At 39.3% G+C, this 24,301-nt stretch overlaps 1 protein-coding gene across 4 annotated transcripts in view; it reads left to right on the top strand.

Annotated features, from left to right (window-relative positions):
* Nucleotides 1-8,646, top strand: part of OTUD7A (OTU deubiquitinase 7A) — a 279,993-nt gene extending 271,347 nt beyond the window's left edge. For 3 of the 4 annotated variants that reach the window (XM_075857888.1, XM_075857887.1, XM_075857889.1), the window contains 3 exons: nt 2,767-2,881; nt 4,518-4,602; nt 7,018-8,646. In XM_075857888.1, the coding sequence (XP_075714003.1) occupies nt 2,767-2,881; nt 4,518-4,602; nt 7,018-8,445 (1,628 nt within the window). In that variant the 3' untranslated portion in view covers nt 8,446-8,646. The remainder of the gene's footprint in view (nt 1-2,766; nt 2,882-4,517; nt 4,603-7,017) is intronic. The other variant, XM_075857890.1, reaches the window with a different exon arrangement.
* The last annotated feature ends 15,655 nt before the right edge of the window (nt 8,647-24,301 follow it).

The following is a 24,301-nucleotide window of genomic DNA, read 5'->3' as shown; positions in this document are numbered from 1 at the left end:
GCTGACGCATGGACCATTTATCATGGCCCAATCATGGTCGTGTGAATCCAGCCTTAATGTCATTTATTTAAAACACCATTGTGGGGCGAGTACTGCACAACGTCCTTCTCAGACTTCAGACACTATAATGTAATCTTTTCCCAAAGTGCCCACTCTGCGCTATCTGCCTGGTCCTGCTGCAATTTACGCTGCTTTCACCTACAATGTCGGAGACTGGCTAATGTGGTGGCGGAGAGAGAGGGTGTTAGTGCACGCAGTGCATAATTGATTATAGATTCTGTTAACCTGTTCCCTGCCGGGGAGCAGGTTAAGGCAGCATTTATACGAGCATGACAGATTTACGTGTGTAAAAAAACGCTCGCAAATCTGTCCGTGTGCATTGCGTTTTGCATCAGTGTGCTTTGTGAGTGGCATGTGTTTTTCACGCACTCACAATCACTTCTTTTTTTTTTTTATTCAATGTAATTGATGCCTAAAACACGGACAGCACACAGATGTGCATCTGTGTGCTGTCCGTGGTTTTCACGCACCCATTGACTTCAATGGGCGGCTTGGTGCGTGAAAACGCAGCAATATAGGACATGCAGTGAGTTTCACGCAACAGACACTCGCTGCCTGAAAACTCACGCATGTGTGAATAGCCCCATTGAAATCTATGGGGCCGTATGCTGTGCGCTGTTTCAATGCACAGCTCACAGACGAGATTCTTGTGTGAATGAGCCCTAACAATAGTTATAATCAATTAGATATATATTTTTCAAATAGTATTTCTGATAAAGACAAGTATTTGCAGAGGTTAAAAGTTGTGAAGTTAAGTACGATTATTATAGTAATATATGTTAAAAAGTTGTTTATATAAAGAAAATAATTTATTAAATTATCTCTTGGTATTTTTAAGAAAATCGAGATTCAAATCTATAATCGGCCATAGGGCTGAAAAAAATCTAGATTTTATTTTTTGGCAAAATTGCCCAGCCCTAGAGCAAGTTTAAATTCAAGCCTTGGGGACCAATGCTGAGTGGCAATTGTTTAATTTTCATGTATCTATCCAAATGTAATGAGAAAATACACTACCGTTCAAAAGTTTAGGGTCACTTAGAAATTTCCTTATTTTTGAAAGAAAAGCACAGTTTTTTTCAATGAAGATAACATTAAATTAATCAGAAATACACTCTATACATTGTTAATGTGCTAAATGACTATTCTAGCTGCAAACATCTGGTTTTTAATGCAATATCTACATAGGTGTATAGAGGCCCATTTCCAGCAACCATCACTCCAGTGTTCAAATGGTACATTGTGTTTGCTAACTGTGTTAGAAGGCTAATGGATGATTTGAAAACACTTGAAAACCCTTGTGCAATTATGTTAGCACCGCTGTAAACAGTTTTGCTGTTTAGAGGAGCTATAAAACTGACCTTCCTTTGAGCTAGTTGAGAATCTAGAGCATTACATTTGTGGGTTCGATTAAACTCTCAAAATGGCTAGAAAAAGAGAGCTTTCATGTGAAACTCGACAGTCTATTCTTGTTGTTAGAAAAGAAGGCTATTCCATGCGAGAAATTGCCAAGAAACTGAAGATTTCCTACAACGGTGTGTACTACTCCCTTCAGAGGACAGCACACACAGGCTCTAACCAGAGTAGAAAGAGAAGTGGGAGGCCGCGCTGCACAACTGAGCAACAAGACAAGTACATTAGAGTCTCTAGTTTGAGAAATAGACGCCTCACAGGTCCTCAACTGGCAGCTTCATTAAATAGTACCCGCAAAACGTCAATGTCTACAGTGAAGAGGCGACTCCGGGATGCTGGCCTTCAGGGCAGAGTGGCAAAGAAAAAGCCATATCTGAGACTGGTTAATAAAAGGAAAAGATTAATATGGGCAAAAGCACACAGACATTGGACAGAGGAAGATTGCAAAAAAGTGTTCTGGACAGACGAATGGAAGTTTGAGGTGTTTGGATCACACAGAAGAACACTTGTGAGACGCAGAACAACTGAAAAGATGCTGGAAGAGTGCCTGACGCCATCTGTCAAGCATGGTGGAGGTAATGTGATGGTCTGGGGTTGCTTTGGTGCTGGTAAAGTGGGAGATTTGTACAAGGTAAAAGGGATTTTGAATAAGGAAGGCTATCACCCCATTTTGGCAACGCCATGTCATACCCTGTGGACAGCGCTTGATTGGAACCAATTTCATCCTACAACAGGACAATGACCCAAAGCACACCTCCAAATTATGCAAGAACTATTTAGGGAAAAAGCAGGCAGCTGGTATTCTATCTGTAATGGAGTGGCCAGCGCAGTCACCAGATCTCAACCCCATAGAGCTGTTGTTGGAGTAGCTTGACCGTATGGTACGCAAGAAGTGCCCATCAAGCCAATCCAACTTGTGGGAGGGCCTTCTGGAAGCATGGGGTGAAATTTCTCTCGATTACCTCAGCAAATTAACAGCTAGAATGCCAAAGTTCTGCAATGCTGTAATTGCTGCAAATGGAGCATTCTTTGACGAAAGCAAAGTTTGAAGGAGAAAATTATTATTTCAAATAAAAATCATTATTTCTAACCTTGTCAATGTCTTGACTATATTTTCTAGTCATTTTGCAACTCGTTTGATAAATATAATTGTCTGGGTGACCCCAAACTTTTGAACGGTAGTGTACATGTTTAAGACTTCACTATGATTTTATAGTTTGCAGATTTGTCTTGCACCCTGTTAATTTCTAGTAATTTTTACTAAACATGTTTGTGTCTTTTTTTTTTTTTTCACAGCAGTTATTCCGTTAACAGACTCCGAACACAAGCTTCTACCTTTGCACTTTGCAGTTGACCCTGGGAAGGACTGGGAATGGGGCAAGGATGATAATGACAACATTAAGCTGGCCAGGTAACTTTCACTCAATTTTTTGGAATTCATAGTTTTTTATTTCTGAGCAGGATTTTGGAGGATACCAGTGATCAATTTTGAAGGTGTCTTTTAAATCCCTGCTCAGCAGATATTAAACTTTTTTTCTCTCAGACAGACTATTTAACTTCAAGAAGACTGTAGTGGATTTCTAAATTGCCTCAATGACAACCTGGCAATGCTTCAGACTATTATGTCCATGAATGTCCGATAAAAATGCAGAGAATAAATGGTATGTTGTGAGTCATACATAAGCTCCAACTTACATGCAGCATTAGAAGCAACTCTGCGTTTTGCAACTAAAGTTAAGAACAGGGATTACAGGGCACCGGCTGTTTCCTCAGATAATTATTCTAAGGTGCTGAGCTACGTTTGGTCATTCCTACAATTGTAAAGCCATGTGATAAGATTGTAGAACTTATAAACAATAGTAATATAATAACAATTGTGATAATGAGTATTCTTACTATTACATTTAACATAGAAACAATACCGTGACACATATTATTGGTTCCTCAGACAGAGTCTTCATTGAGGTTTTAATTATTTACATTATTTAGCTCTGCAGCAAGTTTATTTATAATTTTTTTATACCATTAGTCACAAATTTTGTCTATCACTAGGCACAGTAAGGATGAGAACACACTAAGTGGCAGCCGCATACTGCCAAAACCACGCCACTAGGTGAATGGTAAGGCGAAATCATGTGGCAATTCGTCAACACATGTGGGCATGGTTTTGGCCAGGTGCGGCTGACCCTCCATGTGTTTTCAACCTTAAAGAGGCTCTGTCACCAGATTATGCCAGGGGTCCACATCTAGAGAAGAGGCTGTCTAGGTGGGACAATCCCTTTAAAGAGGCTCTGTCACCAGATTATAAGTGCCCTGTCTCCTACATAATATGATCGGAGCTGTAATGTAGATAACAACAGTGGTTTTTATTTTGAAAGACAATCATTTTTGAGCAAGTTATGAGCAATTTTAGATTTATGCTAATTCGTTTGTTAATGACCAACTGTGCGTGTTTTTACTTTTTACCAACTGGGCAGTGTATGACGCTGACCAATCAGTGACCAATCTGCTTCATACACTTCTCATTGTTCCAGCCCAGCTTCTTTCACTGCACACAGTGTGATTGTGCTGTGGATCATGCTGGGCGGGAACAATGAGAAGTGTATGACGCTGATTGGTCAGCGTCATACACTTCTCTTCACAACGCCCAGTTGGTAAAAAGTAAAAACACGCCCAGTTGGTCATTAAGAAACGAATTAGCATAAATCTAAAATTGCTCATAACTTGCTCAAAAATGATTGTTTTTCAAAATAAAAACCACTGTTGTTATCTACATTACAGCGCCGATCAGATTATGTAGGAGATAGGGCACTTATAATGTGGTGACAGAGCCTCTTTAAAGGGATTGTCCCACCTAGACAGCCTCTTCTCTAGATGTGGACCCCTGGCATTCGGAAGATGCTAATACTACAGTGAAATAACCAGCTTAAGTTATTCCTATATTTGATACATTTATGATAAATAATTCCTCTCCAAGCTGAAACGTTGTGTAATTTGTTCAAATATGTGTAATGTTTCCTGCTGTCCTTTTTATATTCCCTTTACAGTTTGATTCTATCCCTGGAGGCCAAACTGAACCTTTTGCACAGCTACATGAATGTAACCTGGATACGTATACCCTCTGAGACACGGGTAAACCCCTGCAGACTAGATAAAAGTTTTAGTGTTTCTGCATATTGTATATACAGTATGTCTTTTCTGTCATATATATGTGTGTGTGTGTATATATTAATATATATACATTTAATTTTTTTTATCTTATGTTTCTATTTTGGGGTTGAAATGTTAATAGAGTTTGGTTTTGGAGATAGAATAGAGAGAAGCCATTATTCATAGAATATCTAAACCCTCGGATCTGTGTAAGTTTAGATTGTATTTTATGAGGTTACATTTCACCTCCATCTTTATCTCTATATAAAGAAATAGTATTGCTATGGAGAATTTCTGGTCATTACTTTAATTATGTTTTACCAGTGGCGGAGATCATCAAAAGTCTGAGCCTGTGCCTCCTCCTGTAGAAAAGCTTAGCCCTTCAAACAATTCTTCTTTTCGTAAATACTAATATCTTCAATTTGATGCAAGACAGACAAATAGTTCTGGTTGTTGATATCTAATGCTTAAAGCTACAACAACTTGATCTACAACCTGTAAGACTTGAAGATAAAATTTAATTTTTTCAATTTGCTTCTCATATGTGCATGCACTATGCCCCAAACCATGAACCCATCAGATTTGTTTTTCACCTAGTGGTGGCAGTATTGCTACAGATGAAGCACAGTGTAGCACAGCAAACATGAAGTAGACACGGTGCACTAGAACATTGATACCTTTCAAAATAGACAAGAATGAAGACAGACTGACAACTTGTAGTGTGGTTTCTCTGTAATGTAATATGGAGAGGAGTCCAAAATGTAAACTTCAAAACTGATGAATCAATTTTACCTTATTTCTAGACGAGAGAATCTCAAAAAAAAATTATTGATTCTTCACAGATTCTCAGATCTTCACAGATTCACAGATCTTCGCAGATCACTGATTTGCAGCAAAAAGATGAAGTTGAGTTATTTTCCGTAGGATAACTGGTGTTTTTATTAAAACATCATCACATGGGGATATGTTTTATGGGGGGAACACCAATGTGATCTGGATATTGTATTAGGCCTCATTCACACGGCAGGGTTTCCCGGCCGGGTGCCGGCCGTTCATAAATCGGCCGGCACCCGGCTGCATTAGGAATAATAGACCCCTAATGGGGCTATTCACACGACCGATTTTTTGACGGCCGGGAAATCCGGCTGTCAAAAAATAGGACATGCTCTATCTTCGCCCGGGTACCCGGCCGTCCGGCATCCCATAGAAGTCTATGGGGCTGGGTATTACACGGCCATCACCGGAATGTGTTCCGAGTGATGGCCGGGTTTCCCGGCGCTTGCGCTCTATCTCCTCCTCCTCACAGCGCAGAGTGCATGTGAGGAGGAGTTGATGCCATTCTGACGAATGGCATCGCTGCACACTGTGTGGCAGGGCCGGGGTGTACAGCAGGTGGAGGGAGCGCTGCGCTGGCTCCCTTCCCCTGCTTGTTAAAATCACCCTGGCCCGGCGACACCTTCGATGGCGCCGCTAGCAGCTGCAGCTGCTGCTGCTGCTGCTACTACTGTAGCGACGCCACTATAGCAGAGCGGGGAGGTATCTCCCCGCTCTGCTATGTGCTAGCCGCACTTGAGCTCCTTGAAGGAGCGGAATCCCCGTGTTTTCGGGGATTCCGCTCCTGGACAGAGCGCTTGATGTCTCTGTCCATATCTGGGCAGTGACATCAGGGGAAACTCCTGAAGCGGAATCCCCGAACACATGGGGATTCCCCTTCAGGAGTTGCCGCTGATGTCACTGTCCGGATCTGCCCGGCACGGATGCAAATCTTTATGCAAACCGGCCGGGCAGAATGGCCGATTTTACCGGCCGGCACTCGGGCTCGGGAACGACCCGTTCGTGTGAATCCCGCCTTATATATACAGTGTGTATATGTGTGTATATATATATATATATATATATATATATATATATATATATATATATATATATTGAGTGTGGATATGTAGTGGCAATGAGCGTGTAAATACCTTCTGTATGCCATGTGTGACGGGCTGCAACCTCTGTTGGCTAATCGACACACATCAAAGTACATATACTACAACTCTAGGAGAAACTTGTAAAACTGCTTTCAGGACCTTCCAGGGACACACTGAGGAAGGGAGTGGTAGCGGGCACAGCACAATAGTTGTATTCACCTAAACAACAAGCAGAAATTGAAGAATTATTTATATGGTGTTAGGCATTCGTGCTAACCTGTTTACCAGAAGAATTGATATCTGATTGTCTACTAGACTTCAGGCATTTTGTCTACTCCGCTTGATTTATGTATAGTAAAACAGTCTAATATGGCTACTCACATTCTGGCAAGTTAACAAAGGCCCATAAGGTGAATTTACCAGTGGTTTGCTAGCTTTATTTATGTACAACTGTCATTTAACAGATGTCTTGTCATTTTAGGCTCCTTTGGCCCAACCTGAATCTCCAACAGCTTCTGCGGGAGAGGACGTACAGTCACTTGCCGACTCTGTGGACTCGGACCGTGAGTCAGTCTGCAGTAATTCCAATGTTAACAATGGGAAAAATGGGAAAGAAAAGGAAAAAGAAAAACAAAGGAAAGAGAAGGAAAAGAACAGAACTGACTCTGTAGCTAACAAGCTTGGGAGCCTCAGCAAAACATTGGGTATTAAGTTAAAAAAGAACATGGGAGGCCTTGGTGGCCTAGTACATGGCAAAATTAGCAGAGCAAATTCAGGCAATTGTAAAAACGGTGATTCCACTGAAAAAGTAAAGAAGTCCAAATCTCGCAAAGGAAGCAAAGAGGAGTCTGGACAGTCTGCTAGCACTTCACCATCAGAGAAGACAACCCCATCACCCACTGATAAAGCTAGCATATCACCCATTGATAAGCTAGCTAACAGATCACTATTAGATAATAAGTCAGACCCCTGGAAATATAGCACAGATGTTAAACTCAGCCTTAATATTTTGAGAGCTGCCATGCAAGGGGAACGCAAGTTCATCTTTGCTGGACTCCTTCTAACTAGTCACCGGCATCAATTTCATGAGGAGATGATTGGTTTTTATTTAACCAGTGCCCAGGAACGGTTCAATGCTGAGCAAGAACAGAAAAGAAAGGAAGCGGAGAAGAAAGCCGTCCTTAACGGGTCATCTTGCAGGAAGCTAGATCAGGAAGGATTTGTCAAAGAGAAGCTGGAAACATCTCCTCAGGATAAGACATCACCAATCTTGCCTCAAAGCCATACAACACAACTAGTTCTTAAATTAAAGGATCGGTCCAGTCCTACCCCTGCTTCCTATCCCTCACCCAGCAACGGTGCTAAGAAATGTGGTCCCGTGCCAGTATCTGCCCATTACAGCCATACACCACCAGTCCAAAGGCAAAGTGTTATTCATCTACATGATGTCAACTCCAAGTCACCGAGCTTCCAAGATGATCCTTACAAACCAGTTGTGGGCTCTTTGAAAACTTGTGCTACATATCCTCAACAGAATCGTTCATTGTCTTCGCAGAGCTATAGTCCAGCTCGATTATCGGGCATACGCACAGTGAACACAGTTGAATCCCTTTCATACGAGAAACCCACAGAGCATAAATCTCAGACATATACTAATGGGTTTAACTCTACAGATATTAGAGACTGCTTAGAATATGCTGACGAGGAGTCTCCTCAGACATGGTTGAACAATGACAAAAATAGTAGAGGCAGAAATTCAGGCTGCCCAATATATTCACTTCACCAGAGCAGGTGTAAGAAGGAGAACTGCTCTTTCTATGGACGCCCCGAAACTGATAATTTCTGTTCATACTGCTTTAAAGAGGAACTGAAAAAACGTGATCGGGAAAATAAAGTGCACAGGCACTGAATTGATTTGACAAGTCCAGATCTTAGTCCTCTTATCATTTTTTTTTTACATGCAAACATTCAGTACTAAAATCACTTTAATTGCAATGGAACAAAATAGCCAAATTGGAGAGCAAGGGAAAAATAATAGTCGCTAGCTGTTATACAGGTCAAGCTTTATTAGACTGCTCAGAATGAGAAGGAATAAAAAGCCTTTGTTAGATTTTTCTTTCTGTAGTCATTTTCATATATTAAGCTGAAAGGTTGGTCATGTCACAGTCAGTGCTGTGTATGATGTATGGTTATTAACTACTAAGGTGCCTGATTTCTTTTGCTATCACTCAGGTAAGTAGGAAGGATCATAATAGTGGACTCATCACCTACATACATTAAAGGCAGTCAGTTTATGGTGAATCGCAATATACGACGCAGCAAACTGCTAGGAACTAGAGACGTCACTAATGCATAAGCCGCAACATCTCTTTTGCTTATGTGATGTCCCTAATTTCATGGGTATTGATCAATTTATATTAGTTCAACCCACAAATAAAACTGGCTCCACTGTGCGCAGATGACTAATCCACTTTTAATATTTCCTAATATACATTCTGGTTGTATATAACCAATGTACCTATCTGTTTAATGCACTTTGACTACCATACTTGTCTTGGTTTCTTAGATAATTATATGTATACATTTGTTCTACCTTTTTATACGGGGTTGTCTAGGATTATTAAAACGCATGGTTGGTTTCTTCCAAAAACAGCCTCACTCCTGTCTACTGTTGAAGTAGTGAATAGATATGAGCTGCAATACCACACGCAACCTGTAGACAGGTGTGGTGCTGTCTTTAAAGAGGCTCTGTCACCAGATTTTGCAACACCTATCTGCTATTGCAGCAGATAGGCGCTGCAATGTAGATTACAGTAACGTTTTTATTTTTAAAAAACGAGCATTTTTGGCCAAGTTATGGCCATTTTTGTATTTATGCAAATGAGGCTTGCAAAAGTACAACTGGGCGTGTTGAAAAGTAAAAGTACAACTGGGCGTGTATTATGTGCGTACATCGGGGCGTGTTGACTTCTTTTACTAGCTGGGCGTTCTGATGAGAAGTATCATCCACTTCTCTTCAGAACGCCCAGCTTCTGGTAGTGCAGATCTGTGACGTCACTCACAGGTCCTGCATCGTGTCGGCCACATCGGCACCAGAGGCTACAGTTGATTCTGCAGCAGCATCAGCAGGTAAGTAGCTACATCGAATTTACCTGCAAACGCCGATGCTGCTGCAGAATCATCTGTATGTAGCCTCTGGTGCCGGCTCGTCTGACACGATGCAGGACCTGGGGAAGTGACGTCACAGCGTGATCTCTCGAGAACACGGCTGTGTCTGCACTGCCAGAAGCTGGGCGTTGTGAAGAGAAGTGGATGATACTTCTCATCAGAACGCCCAGCTAGTAAAAGTAGTAAACACGCCCCGATGTACGTACATAATACACGCCCAGTTGTACTTTTACTTTTAAACACGCCCATTTGGACTTTAGCAAGCCTCATTTGCATAAATACAAAAATGGCCATAACTTGGCCAAAAATGCTTGTTTTTTAAAAATAAAAACGTTACTGTAATCTACATTGCAGCGCCTATCTGCTGCAATAGCAGATAGGGGTTGCAAAATCTGGTGACAGAGCCTCTTTAAGAAGAAAGCAGCCATGTTTTTCTTATCATGGATGAAACCGTTAGGCTCTGTCATTCCACGTACATTTTACATATTTTTTTAATTGTCTTGTACATGGGTAAAATCAGAGCAAAATATGAAAAGAATAAAGGAATATCTATGGACTGCTTTATTTAAACCATGCTAAACCAGAGTTTATTTTGTATGTAAGGTTACTTTGCCTTCAGAACCTGCTCTTACAAGTCAGTTGTGTGTCTTAGGGGGTAATGGTGGTAAAAGGCTTGTTTTGTTCTATATCGGCGTAATGTATAAATTGTTTCCGTATTGTCACTATAGTTTCATGAACTTTATTTTAAAAAATATGCTGTTATTCACAAATAATTTATACATTTTGGCCAAATCAAATAACTCTTTAAAAAAAAAATATATATATATATATATATATATATATATATATATATATATACACACACACTAGTCCTTCTCAATGAATTAGAATATCATCAAAAAGTGAATTTATTTCAGTAATTCAATTCAAAAAGTGAAACTCATATTATATTATTATATACAGTAGATTCATTACACACAGAGTGATTTATCTCCAGGATTTTTAGGTCAGGCGAGTTTTCTGGCCAATCAAGCGCAGTGATACTGCGGTTAGTAAACCAGGTATTCGTACTTTTGGCTGTGTGGGCAGGTGCCAAGTCCTGCTGGAAAATGAAATCAGCATCTCAGCAGAGGGAAGCATGAAGTACTGTAAAATTTCCTGCTAGACGGCTGCATAGACTCTGGACTTGATGGAAACTTCATAATGGACCGCAAGCACTGGGGAAAAAGGACTGGTCTGTTGCTCAGTGGTCCAAAGTCCTGTTTTCAGATGAAAGTAAATTTTGCATTTCATTTGCAAATCAAGGTCCCGAAGTCTGGAGAAAGAGTGGAGAGGCATCAATCCAAGTTGCTTGCGGTCCAGTGTGGAGTTTCCACAGTCAGTGATGGTTTGGGGAGCCATGTCATCTGCTGGTGTTGTTATATCAAGTCCAGAGTCAACGCAGCCATCTAGCAGGATATTTTATAGCACTTCATGCTTCCCTCTGCTGACAAGCTTTCTGGAGATGCTGATTTCATTTTCCAGCAGGACTTGGCACCTGCCCACACTGCCAAAAGTACCAATACCTGGTTTAATAACCACAGTATCACTGCGCTTGATTGGCCAGCAAACTCGCCTAACCTAAACCCCATAGAGAATCTATAGGGTATTGTCAAGAGGAAGATGAGAGACACCAGACCCAACAATACAGATGAGCTGAAGGCCGCTATCAAAGCAACCTGGGCTTCCATAGCACCTCAGCAGTGCCACAGGCTGATCGCCTCCATGCCACGCCGCATTGATACCACCTCAGCAGGGCCACAGGCTGATCGCCTCCATGCCACGCCACATTGATGCAGTAATTCATGCAAAAGGAGCCCCGACCACGTATTGAGGGCATATACTGTACATACTTTTCAGTAGGCCAACATTTCGGTATTAAAAATCATTTTTGAAATTGGGCTTATATAATATTTAAATTTTTTCAGACATTAAATTTTGGGTTTTCATTAACTGTTAGCCATAATCATCAACATTAAAAGAAAAAAATGCTGGAAATAGATCACTCTGTGTGTAATGAATCTATATAATATATTAGTTTCACTTTTTGAATTGAATTACTGAAATAAATTTACTTTTTGATGATATTCTAATTCATTGAGAAGGACTAGTATATGTATATGTGTATATATATATATATATATATATATATATATATATATATATTATATTTTTAGTTATTTCTTTTTTTTTCTGCTGAGATTAGTAAATAATGTGGAGTGTAATCATTTGATGTAAAAGCTGAACATAGCTCTACCCTGTGGACAAAAAAAATAATGGCAAAGCCTCAGGGAATGAGAGTTGAAGACTATTACTTAAATGTACATTTATAAGGGAGACCACTAAGTTTCTTGATCAGCCAAGCAATGGAAGGTAACATTTTATTTATTCCTGCTAATATTGACACAGTCATAGTTTTTTTCCCATAGGAGTGGCATTAAATATGTTATTATGAAAACTGCATTTTATAGTGTTCAACACTAGGATAGGGATGTGGTTCAAAAAGTCCATATGAATATATGTAAAATGCAGCCAATGCATAATATACAAACTCCTGCAAGCAACTTTTGCTTGAGAAACTTTGAAGACTAAACAAATATAAATTATAAAATGGCCTCAGTGAATGCATCAAATGTATATCATAACATTATGTTAGGCGAATGTAAATTTCGTTCAACATTTCCACAGTCTATTATTTTTTTTGTATTTTCCGATTAGATTTGGTTTTAATATTAATCCTCTGTGTTAAGAAAGTGTATTAAATACCACTAGGGTCCAGTATGAATATTAACTCCCAACAATGTGGACTTAAGTGCACATAGGACATACATACCACAAGAGACAATATATAATCTGGGTCAATCACACATTACTACAGATTCTGCGTATACACACATTACTACATATTACTACCTTACTTTTGGGCAATGATCACTGTAAGTACTTGGCTCCTCATGGACCTGAACATTATGATTTTGATAATAACTCTTCCACTTGTCTTATCTGGCAATTTAGCATGGTCAACATTTTGCCACTTTCAATCTATATGGACCTGAATAGTTACAACTACATTGTTAATAGAGTGTGGCATCTTTTGGTTTTACCATTGTCAACACTAAACTGCTAAGGAATAAAGGCAAAACTGTTGGAATCCAATCAGAAAGGCAGAAGATCAATGATCAGGTACCTGCTACTTATTGCTGTCATTTTCTAAAGGGAACTTTTTTTGTGACAGTTTTGCTTTACAGCAGAGGAGATGACATAATTTTGCCAGCTTCACTGATAATAAGTGGGAGGTTTGCAGAACAATGTAGCCTTTCATAATGTGTATTGGAGCTCTCAATGTGACTGCAAAACAACCTGGACACAAAACCACTTCAAAGCTGTATCAATATTGCTGCTACCTTGACAAGGTAAGGTTTTTGCCCAAATGTTCCAGAAGTGGTAAAACCAATAAGATCTTGGTGCCCTACAATAATCTTGTCATATATGAAATTATTCCTATTAGTGTTTTGTGGTCTGTCTCTACATAGATTTTCTTCTCTTAGACCAATTGGTAACAATGGAAGACATCAGACTACATAGTATAGGTTTTGTACGGCTTATTTGAATATAACTTGGTCTCTTATATAGATGTTGTAGGACCATATCTCAAGCCAAGCATTAGGCTTTCGACATACCTCTAATTATATGAAGAAATTCATATTTTTCATCACTCACTATAAGTGATGTCATTTGCTAATATACTCCATTAGCTTGTTCTGCTTCTTCCTCTAGATAATGCAGTCTGGACTGTACAGTGTCCGTGTTGCGCGCTGCTTATATAACAAAGTCTCTTATATACAAGACTGTCTACTGCAAAACTCCTATTGTAATCAATAGAGAAGCCTACACCATGTTCTGTCTCCTTTTCTTTATTATATGAGCTGTATGCATGATGGAGACTGGGCAATACATGCTGCAATATTACAAGAAAGAAGCAGAATAAAATAATAAAGTATATTTGGAAATAAAAACACTTGGATGCACATTATTATTTTTTTTCGACCCAACTTAAAAAACAATGACATTAAATCTGAAATAACTGAATAAACATTTCACATATTTTTTTCTATGAATCTATTCTTCAATATGCATCAATTAAAATCTGTGGATATCTTAGTAGATGTAAACCTTATGGTCATTTTAATGTGCATATCACAGTTATTATTGAGTTTCGTTTGGTTATGTATAAAAACATATTCAGATAGTCAGAACAAAAAACACAATATTCCTATTTATCCCCCGAGCAAGGTGTATACCACTCCTTTTAAGTGAAAACTGAATAAATACAAGTACTAATACCTATGTACTTTTACAGAGTTTAGCGTATTTTTGTAGTAAATACAAATATAAACAGATATAGCATTTTATTTTTTCTTGCATTTTATTGGATGAGTAAATAAGGAGTACAACAATAAAAACAGTGGACTATAGATAATTGGAGTGCAGTACAATAGGCAAGTAATGGCAGTATATATTGGTATGCATAGGTTTAAGGATTTAGGAAAGAAGGGCAAGGGACAGAGAGACAAGGAAAGCTAAGAGAAGCGTGTTCAACCAAAAGTCATCATCATTCTACAGAATGTGAAATAAAATTATTGTAGGAAATAGAGTGATAAGTCAATGTAAAAAGAGTCTCATGAAATCCAAGTTTCCTCAAATGTGCGCACTTTGATGTTCATGTTGGTACTAGTAAGCCGTTCCACATTGTGAATATTCTTTATCCTATCGTAGGAGTCCGTTGTGCTTGATATGCTGTTCATATCCATATATAGCTATTAGCCTTTTAGCCACTTAGAGGGTGTGTTAAAGTAGCTAGTAGAGGTCCATCTTAGGGACTTACAAGGAACCCCAAGTAGGTAAGTCAGTTGGTCTAGGGGCATGTCTCTATGTAGTACTGAGGAAATTGTGGCCCTAACCGAATACCAATATTACATTCAGGCTGGATCTCCAGAAGATGTGGTTAGTTGATCCAAGAGATTGTTGGCTATTGTGGAGTTCAGGTGATGTAGCAGGGCAGGTGAGTGGTGCCAGTTCATGAAGATTTTGTACTGGATTTCTTAACCATTAACTTTCCTCATGAGTAATACCTTAAGGAAATTTTCACACTGAGTTTTTTTACGCGGAAACCGCGCGGCAGAACTCGCCAAAAACTGGCCGAAAATGCCTCAAATTGATTTTAATGGGAGGCGGAGGCGGTTTTCTCCTGCGAGTGGTAAGACCGGGAGACATCAATGGGAGGCAGAGAAAGCGTATTTCGCAGCGTTTTATGCCCGCGGCGCTCAATGCCCGCTGGCGAAAAACGCCACAAAAATCGGCGTGCAGGCAGAGGAAAATCTGCCTCAAACTTCCAAACGGAATTTTGAGGCAGATTTTCCTCCTGCAAAAAACTCAGTGTGAACCCAGCCTAATACCTCATGAGTAATACCTTAATGTAAATAGTGACAATTATGACTCCCATTCAAAATCAGATTTTATTTTTTATTTTACCAGTATTTCAGGATGTTAGGTTTATATGAACAGGAAGTTGTGGTTTTGAATTAAAGGGAGCTGAACTTCAGAGTCTTTGATTAGAAAAGTGTTTTTAGTGCACAGAAATGGTGGACTGCTGACTTTGAACACTGTATCATAATATGCATTTTTGACCGATTATGTTATAGGGGTTGTCCGATTTCAGGAAATGAACAATATTTTTTTGTATAATTAAAAGTTGTAAATTTTTCCAATATACTTTCTGCATTAATTTCACACGGTTTTCAATATCTCTGCTTGTTGTTATCCAGTAGGAACATTAATTGTTTACTTCCATTGGATACAATTCTGTCCAGGGTCATGTGATGGACACACAGGTGTATCAGAGATGGACACATACTGCAACGAGCCGTGCACCTGTGTGTCCATCACATGACCATAAACAGAATTTTATCCACTCAAAGTAAACCATGAATGTTCCTACTGAATAACAACAAGCAGAGGAATTAATACAGAAAGTATATTAGAAAATTGTGTAACTATTAACTAAACAAACCAGACAACCCTTTTAAGTATATAGTTTCATGAATATGTATTTGTTGAGTCACTCGGATAAAAATGAAATGTATAAAGGAACACATTGAGGTTTTAACTTCAGCTGAATAGCTTCAATTACCCTAAATGGGTATTTCAAGCTTATGAAAAATACCGGAAAGTACCTATATGTATCTAAATGGTCACCAAATGATGCCCCCATGGCTCAGAAGTAGTTTATTTTTATTTTTACTATGTTGCCCAGCTTTGTACATCACTGTTGTTTTAATTTTGCTAGGGCGTGCTGTGAGTGTGATAACTATTAAAAGGACTACATTTCCCATGATTCCACTCACAGATATGGCCTATATTTACAGTCCCCCCCCCCCCATTCCAATTTGTACGGTAGTTCTGTATTTACTCACTGTTTGCTACAGAGACACTGTTCTCTGCGCTACTTGCTGCCCAGCATGTGAAATACGATCCCTCCAGAGAGGGATGGCAAGAGCAGTGGAGATAAGAGGCAGGTGATGTGTGATGTACTATACACTACAGGGAGAGGACAGATAACCACGTGTTCAGTGAATGGAACGTCATACAAGCAGGAGATAAACACCAGGATCGTGGTCCTGTGACTGAATGTGAGAATGGCTTATAAAGACATTTTAGCTACAGACAGTACATTAGTACTTGCGCACAATTTAAAAAAAAAATAGGAAAACCCCTTTACACGGATTTACCCACCTTGGTTCAAAATGTTGTCTTGTATATTTACATATATTAGCATTTTCCTTTTAATGTTTTAAAACAATAGAATGTGATTTTTCAGGGTCCGAAATACCCTTTAACGCGTACCTCCACTTTCAGTGAAAAACGTATATAGTGCAAGGGTGTGCACAATAATCCATGGTGTGTAAAGTCCATACTGCCGGCTGCTCATAAGCTCTGTCTCCCACTGAAGAGTTATGAGCAGCCAGTAGCACGGACTTTACACAGTACGTGCTGATGCTAAAAGCAAAATTTAATATTAAAGGAGTTTAGAAAAACGATTATACCACACACTGCTGCACTGTAATTGTTTTTCACTGAAAGTGGAGGTACACTTTAAATCAACACTGGCGTAGCATAAAATGTGAGGGGCTGAATAGTTCTATTTAAGACCACCATGAACCTATCATGGTTCTGTGAATAGTCTGGATTGGTAACTAGCCGTTTCCTTCTGTACCACTAATATTTGCATGTAGTCAAACAATTACCAATTACAGCTTGCACTAAAACGAAATCCTCATTGGAAGCGTTATGCCCACCCAATAAGTCATGACATTCTATTCAGATGTGTCTTTCTTTATAACTAGGCAGTTGACTGGATTGCCCTGTTATCCTCAACAAGTACTCCAACCCTGTAGAATATAAGAACGAACTTTACCAAGATTCTTTACCACACACTTACTGCAACCAGTTGTGTGAATGCCAATAGTAATCTGCTTATCAACATAAGTCGGCCATGACCCCATATCACCCTTTGATCATCTACCAGGCCCCAGAGGAAATAATTCTGATGATGCAGTCTATGAGCGACCATCAATTGTGAAACCCAATTGAACTCTATAGAGGTTTTGCAATGTGATATAAATCTCAGTAAGCTGTTTAGGTTCTGTGTTGCTTGTGATTTCATTTGCTAATTGCACAAAACTGTAAAAGTCTGTGAATAATATTGGTGTATACTAACATGTTTATGTATAATAGGAGTTGCTATGCAAATGTTTACCCTCATATACTGCCAGCTGTATGGGTTACAGTGTTGTATGAAGGGAATATTCTTACTTTTTTCTTTTTATACTATATAAGGAGAATTGAATGTTAGAGGTGAACGGATTCACCCATCGGGATTTAATAATTTAGCCTGATTATAGAATTTAAATCTACTCACACTGAGGGTATGCACGTTGGACAGACAAGACTAGAACAGATTTACTAGGCATGTATGTAATTTAAAGTTTTCACTATCTAGTAGATCATGTAATATCTGAAAGGGAATCATAGAGGATTAATTATGTCCACTAAACAGTCCCACGTTCCTGTATACAGTCCCACTTACACTACTACTGCCTTTTTTTTTAAGTGTGAGAGAATCCCTGGCTATTTCCTTTTTCTGAGACAATTAATCTTATGCTAATTTGTCGAACGTGTGGATATCAACAGGGATTCCCTCACACTACGTCTCCTACTTGATCGGTTTAGTAAGCAGTAGCACGGTGCAGCTGTTTGAGGGGGTACTGTAGCAGGAGCACTTAACACCCTGTGGTTTAACCCATTCAAGGGAGCCTGCAAGATAGAACATTTTGTCTTATCTGCAGGCAGCATGTTATAAAGGCAGATTGATATATAGTTTTGTAGGAAGAGATTAAGTATAACTTGTACATTCTTTATTACAATTTCTACCGACTGTGGGTTTATGAGGTCAGTGGACGGAGTGGCTGAATGATTGAGAAACTTTTGAGATAGTTGTGAGACCGCCTACTGGACTAATACGCTCGCAGTGATCAGAGATTTCAATCAACCAATTACAAGGTCTACTAAACTTTTCCCACAAAATTATATATCAATCTGCTCTGCTCCTCCAGCTCTACAACATACTGCCAGCAGATCAGATTGCATGTTCAACATGACAAGTTCTCTTTAAGCTGCTCTCACACAGCCATACTATGGCACTGAAGAGAGAGAGCAAAAAACACGGCGCCACCTTGTGCAGGTCAATATGTTAGGTAGGTGAGGAGAGGGGGCATTACCATGCTCACCTAGGCTGAATGCATATAACGCAAGGGTAGGTCCACATATGCTGCTGCCAGATCCGAATTGGTTCCCGGAGGGGACCGCTTAGTTAGCGAAGAAAGGAGGAAAAAAATGGATCATCTGGAGGCGCTGCTGCGTGGTGAAATTGTAAAATGACAGGATGGTAGAGTCCAGATATAATAATATCATTCATTTAGGACAAGACGTGGCTACGCGTTTCGACGCTGAACAAGCGGCCTGAGGAAGACGCTTGTTCAGCGTCGAAACGCGTAGCCACGTCTTGTCCTAAATAAATGATATTATTATATCTGGACTCTACCATCCTGTCATTTTACAATTTCACCACGCAGTAGCGCCTCCAGATGATCCATACTATGGCACTTTAATGGAGCCATAGATATAAGGTTTTGGAAAGGTTTTCCTGCTATCCCCTGATGGGATTAAATCCTGTCTTTGGCACTAAATATATAAGTCCCGCATGGAGCCGCATTATGGCTTTATGAATGCAGGCTTTCAGTGCATATGTAAGGCTGGAATCACACATGCAGTTTTTTATGCAGTTTTTAAGACAAACACAAGAGTGGAACAAGAGTAGAGACGTATCAGTCTTTCCCTTATTCTTTTACTTTTCTTGGAAAAAACCCTCCTGGTTTTGTCTCAAACAACTTTAGCTGCGTAAAACATTTTTGTGACCACTCAGAAGACTGTTTATAATAAAGAATTGGAAAACTGTGACTTATAAATCCAAATAGAATATGATCCGGAGTAGGTGAACATGATGGCTATTGTCATCCCCTCTTACGTTTATATTCTAACCATTGAAAGGACTGACCATGATTGTAGGTAACTTTTCAGCTCTGGCTTTTTCATTAAACTAATCTGTGTATTGCTGGATATTTTTTTAACATGTTGTAGGTAGTATTTATAAAGGCCAATGGTGCCATTATGAACAAACTATGGCTTTTTCATATGTTAGGTTTGTAAAAGAATTCTCTCATAAGCTTTTTTTTATCATATTGATATATGATAGAAAAAAAAATTATTTTTAGAAAATTTTGTTGCAATTTACACACTTTCTATTTTTTTTGCACACCACTTCATTAACAATGTAGTGAAAAATAAATAGTATATCGTTGAGAAAATAAAAGAAAGTTGTTTGTATGTGTTCTGTTTGTAGATTAAAGGCTGTATTCTGTTGAAATTTTACAAGCCAAGTTTAAATTGTAATATAGAACTTATTTTTATATTATTTTCAAAATATGCTATAGAGCAATATTTTGCGCCTTTATTATATACAGGGTTTGTCACTTTAGTAGGTTACCTGCAGAGCCGTTGGTAGACCATGACATGAAGATGCTTTGTAAACAGTCTAGTAAGTTATGAATGCTATTTATTGTTATGCACACAAAAATGTTTATTGAAAGTTGAAATATATGAATGGTTTCTATTAAAATTGTCTTATGCTTTTTTTCTGTCTCTTAAACCTTTCAAACAACCTACATCAAACTAAAGTGATTATATGCAATAGAGAGATTCTTTAAAGAGCATTTCCCCTAAAAGGAAAAGTTACCAGATGTTGATGGTGACATTTGTTCATCTGTGTCTTGTTTATTATAAACACTGTTCTGTTTTTGTCTCTGTGGTTATAATGATGAATATTTCCTAGGAGACAGCAACCATAGGCAGGCATTAGAGTACATTATGGGCTAGTCAGCCATGAAAGGCTGCGTGTAGAACCACAGACACAGAAAGAAAATCCTTTGCTCACAACAGTTTCGGCACATTCTCTTGTGCACCCCCTCCCCCCAAGTATAGGGTCTGTAGTGCATGGGTGAGGTAGTAGATGGGGGATGTTAATCTCTCCTCCAGTTACAAATCACTCTTTTTTTATTCATACTTGCCCTTTTTACCATAAATAAGAATTTTCCTCCTTATTAATGAAGACCATGTAAAACATAATTCCTGGAATACTGTATCTCTTCAACTCAAAAATTTTGCAAGACCTGATCTCTGTAACATTGTAGGGTAGGAGATAAAATGCTGCATCTTATCAGTCTTCATGGCTTGAAAATTAAATTGTGCTACTGCCACATAACAGTTTGGGTGTATATTTTCACCTCATCATTTATTTCCCATCTTCTGATGCTCTGACGGTAAGTGTCAGCTTGTGCATAGCTGCTTTTCTCTTGCTACCACTCCTTCTCATTATCGTCATCCTTTTAGTAGCTGTTCCTTTGCATATCTTCATGAAACATTTTCAAGCTCATTTATTTTCACAACTGCGCACGTTTACTTGATCAGATCTGGTGTCTTTTTTGTTTTTTTTTCTTATTTGTCTGAACTTGATTAGCAGTAGATAATCCTTTTATAGGATCTATGTCATTGTCTAACACGCAGGAAGCCACCAGCATAGATTTTTGACACCTGCTCCTATGAATTTCTGCACAGATATACAGATGACACACTGTACGTACATAGTTATTTGCATAATGTTAACTCCTAGACATTGTTGTCTCCATATTTTATAATGTATTTGTACTGGAGCAGTGTTAAAGAGGCTCTGTCACCAGATTTTGCAACCCCTATCTGCTATTGCAGCAGATAGGCGCTGCAATGTAGATTACAGTAAAGTTTTTTTTTTTTAAAAACGAGCATTTTTGGCCAAGTTATGATACTTTTACTAGCTGGGCGTTCTGATGAGAAGTTTCATCCACTTCTCTTCAGAACGCCCAGCTTCTGCCTGATCACACTGTGACGTCACTCACAGGTCCTGCATCGTGTCAGACGAGCGAGGACACATCGGCACCAGAGGCTACAGTTGATTCTGCAGCAGCATCAGCGTTTGCAGGTAAGTAGCTACATCGACTTACCTGCTAACGCCGATGCTGCTGCAGAATCAACTGAAGCCTCTGGTGCCGATGTGTCCGACACGATGCAGGACCTGTGAGTGACGTCACAGATCTGCACTGCCAGAAGCTGGGCGTTCTGAAGAGAAGTGGATGATACTTCTCGTCAGAGCGCCCAGCTAGTAAAAGTATTAAAAACGCCCCGATGTACGCACATAATACACGCCCACTTGGACTTTTACTTTTAAACACACCCACTTGGACTTTTGCCAGCCTCATTTGCATAACTACAAAAATGGTCATAACTTGGCCAAAAATGCTCGTTTTTTAAAAATAAAAACGTCACTGTAATCTACATTGCAGCGCCTATCTGCTGCAATAGCAGATAGGGGTTGCAAAATCTGGTGACAGAGCCTCTTTAACCTTTGTTGTCGTTAACCTCTAGACTTCCATGATTTTCCTATAGATGTATTACGTTATGGTAGGAATGCTTTTACCTTCCCAATGAAATAACTTCCACATCCAAAAATCTTTCATATGTCCACTTGGACTTCCAATCACCATGGAAATACAGGGGGAGAGAGATCTCGGAGAACATGTCTCCTCTGCAGCCTCGTGGCAGCACCCATGATGGGCCAAAATGCCAGTGAATACCAACTTTATTTTCTTTATAAGGAAGAGTACCTGGTTATCAGAAGATATGAGCCTCACCCTAAGGTAGTGGCATATGATGCTAATGCAAGTCTTCATTTGCTCTTACAATAGAATACAGTATAGAATTTGTTAGCATATAAGGGTATAAATAAGAAATTATATTTAAGTTCTATTTATTTTAAATTAAGTCGTTTAACCAGTTCAGGGCCAGGCTATTTTGAGCCTTCAGGACCAGACACCATTTAGCCCTTTTTAGCATGTATTAGTTAAATGGCTATAACTTTTTTATTTGTTGGGCTAGCGACGTGATTTTTGCGATGTTTTTTTCCGTAGACAATGCAGGTTTCTTTTTTTTTATCGTTTTTATACACATACTTTTCGCTATTTTAGAATTTTTATTCTTAAAGTTTGAAAATAATAGTAAAAAAATAAGCTTTTTTACTTTTCAGCTATTTCTTTTTGTAATAACATAGTTTTACCCTAAAATAGACCTTTTATTTGTGATCGTCCTTGTCTACCGTAAATTTTAATATATTACATGTCTATATTAGGGTAATTGGGTCACAACAATGATTGGCGGGGGGGGAACATTTTTTTTTGGGGTGGGTATTTTATGTGTATTTATTATTAATTTTTTTTGCACTTTACTTTACTTTTATTTTTTTATTACTATGGTCTGTCCTTCAAAGGTCAAAAAAGACCTTTGGGGGACTTTATATATTTTTTTCTTTCTTTTACACCATGTTTTTCCACTGTAACTGGAGCTGCACAGCAGCCCCAGTTACAGGGGAAATCAACCCTCTCATAGTGACGATTGTCACTAATAGGGCTGTGCTGGGTCTAGTAAGACCCAGCAGCAGTCTGTCACTAACGACACCCGGCGATTATGTGACCAGTCACATGAACACCGGGAGCAATAGAGACAGCGGCGATGCCTCTATTCCGATACACAGCGTTCATTGAGCGCTGTGTACAAGTGATCAGAGAAGACAGAAGCAGCGAAAGCTGCTTCTATCTTCTCCTCAGGGTCCCCGGCAGTCACTGACAGCCGGAGACCCGACATTCAGCTGCCCGATCGCTCGGGCAGCAAGTTAAAACCTGAGCCGTAAAAAGTCTATGGCGTGGGTTTTAAGGACGCTGGCCGTAAAAACACAGCCAGCGGTCGGCAACCAGTTAAATAATGGACACACCAGTGTATGTATGCAGCACACAAGAAAATGGCGACAGCACACTGCGAACACCAATGTCACCTAAGCCACTAAATATAAATAAATATGCATTACTGCTAAATCTTCTTATAATAGGGAGGTTCTTAGTGCTCATTTTGATCAAATTGTGTTTGCCCACCTGCCACGACAAGGCGTCCTCCATAGGCGGGGACCTACTCTGCACATACAACCAGAACTGGGACTAAGCCTACATATATCTGGCGATGGTAGGGACCAACATTAAACAAATTAAAATCACCCAGGGCAGAATGGGAGGAGTGCAAGAACAAAAATGGAGGCAGTCACTAACCCCACATATATGGATCACAAACACAAAAGCTTGAACAGCACATTCCAGCATATGTATGCATATACTTTATTAACAACTGAAAATAAATGAGTTAGGTTCATATATTTGGTATCTACAAAAATGGATGATTTTTTTTCCACAATCCCAGACTTCTTTGTGGATCACTCATTATAACTGCACTGTGTGAACAAGGTCTAAGTGTGATTTAAGTGTAGATCAAAGAAACAAGGTAGAAAATAAAATAGGAGGAAATGTGCTGAAAGCAGAACAATAGAGGTGAAGCTCAGGACTAGTTGTGCAAGGCACATTTAGGAGGAGTGTGACATAAATCTAGAGGTAAAATACCATCTCAATGTTTGTTATGGAATTGCTATGAGAGTGATTCCCTAAAGGCTACAGGAGACTGCTGGGAGTGAGGGTTCAAATGAATCTGCAACCTCAAATCCGTCACAACTCTGATCAACAGAGTCTAAGGCTACTCTATGTTTTTGCCAGAGCCGATTGTAAGGCAGGATGGTTTTTGCTGCATAGAACCCAGGTTGTCTTAAGCATAGTTCAGTGTTGGATAAGTGGTGCAAGGCAGGCAAACCTGAACAGGATAACCAGACAGCCAGAGGGTAAATAGAAAACCCAAATTAGAAAGCAAGTGGATATCAGGTATAGCAGAAGTCAAAATCAGCCAGGAGCAGATATTCCAAA

Source organism: Rhinoderma darwinii, chromosome 3, assembly GCF_050947455.1.
Source record: "Rhinoderma darwinii isolate aRhiDar2 chromosome 3, aRhiDar2.hap1, whole genome shotgun sequence".
NCBI lineage: Eukaryota > Metazoa > Chordata > Amphibia > Anura > Rhinodermatidae > Rhinoderma > Rhinoderma darwinii.
The sequence above is the reverse complement of the archived record's forward strand: the minus strand, read 5'-3'. Positions and strand labels throughout refer to the sequence as shown.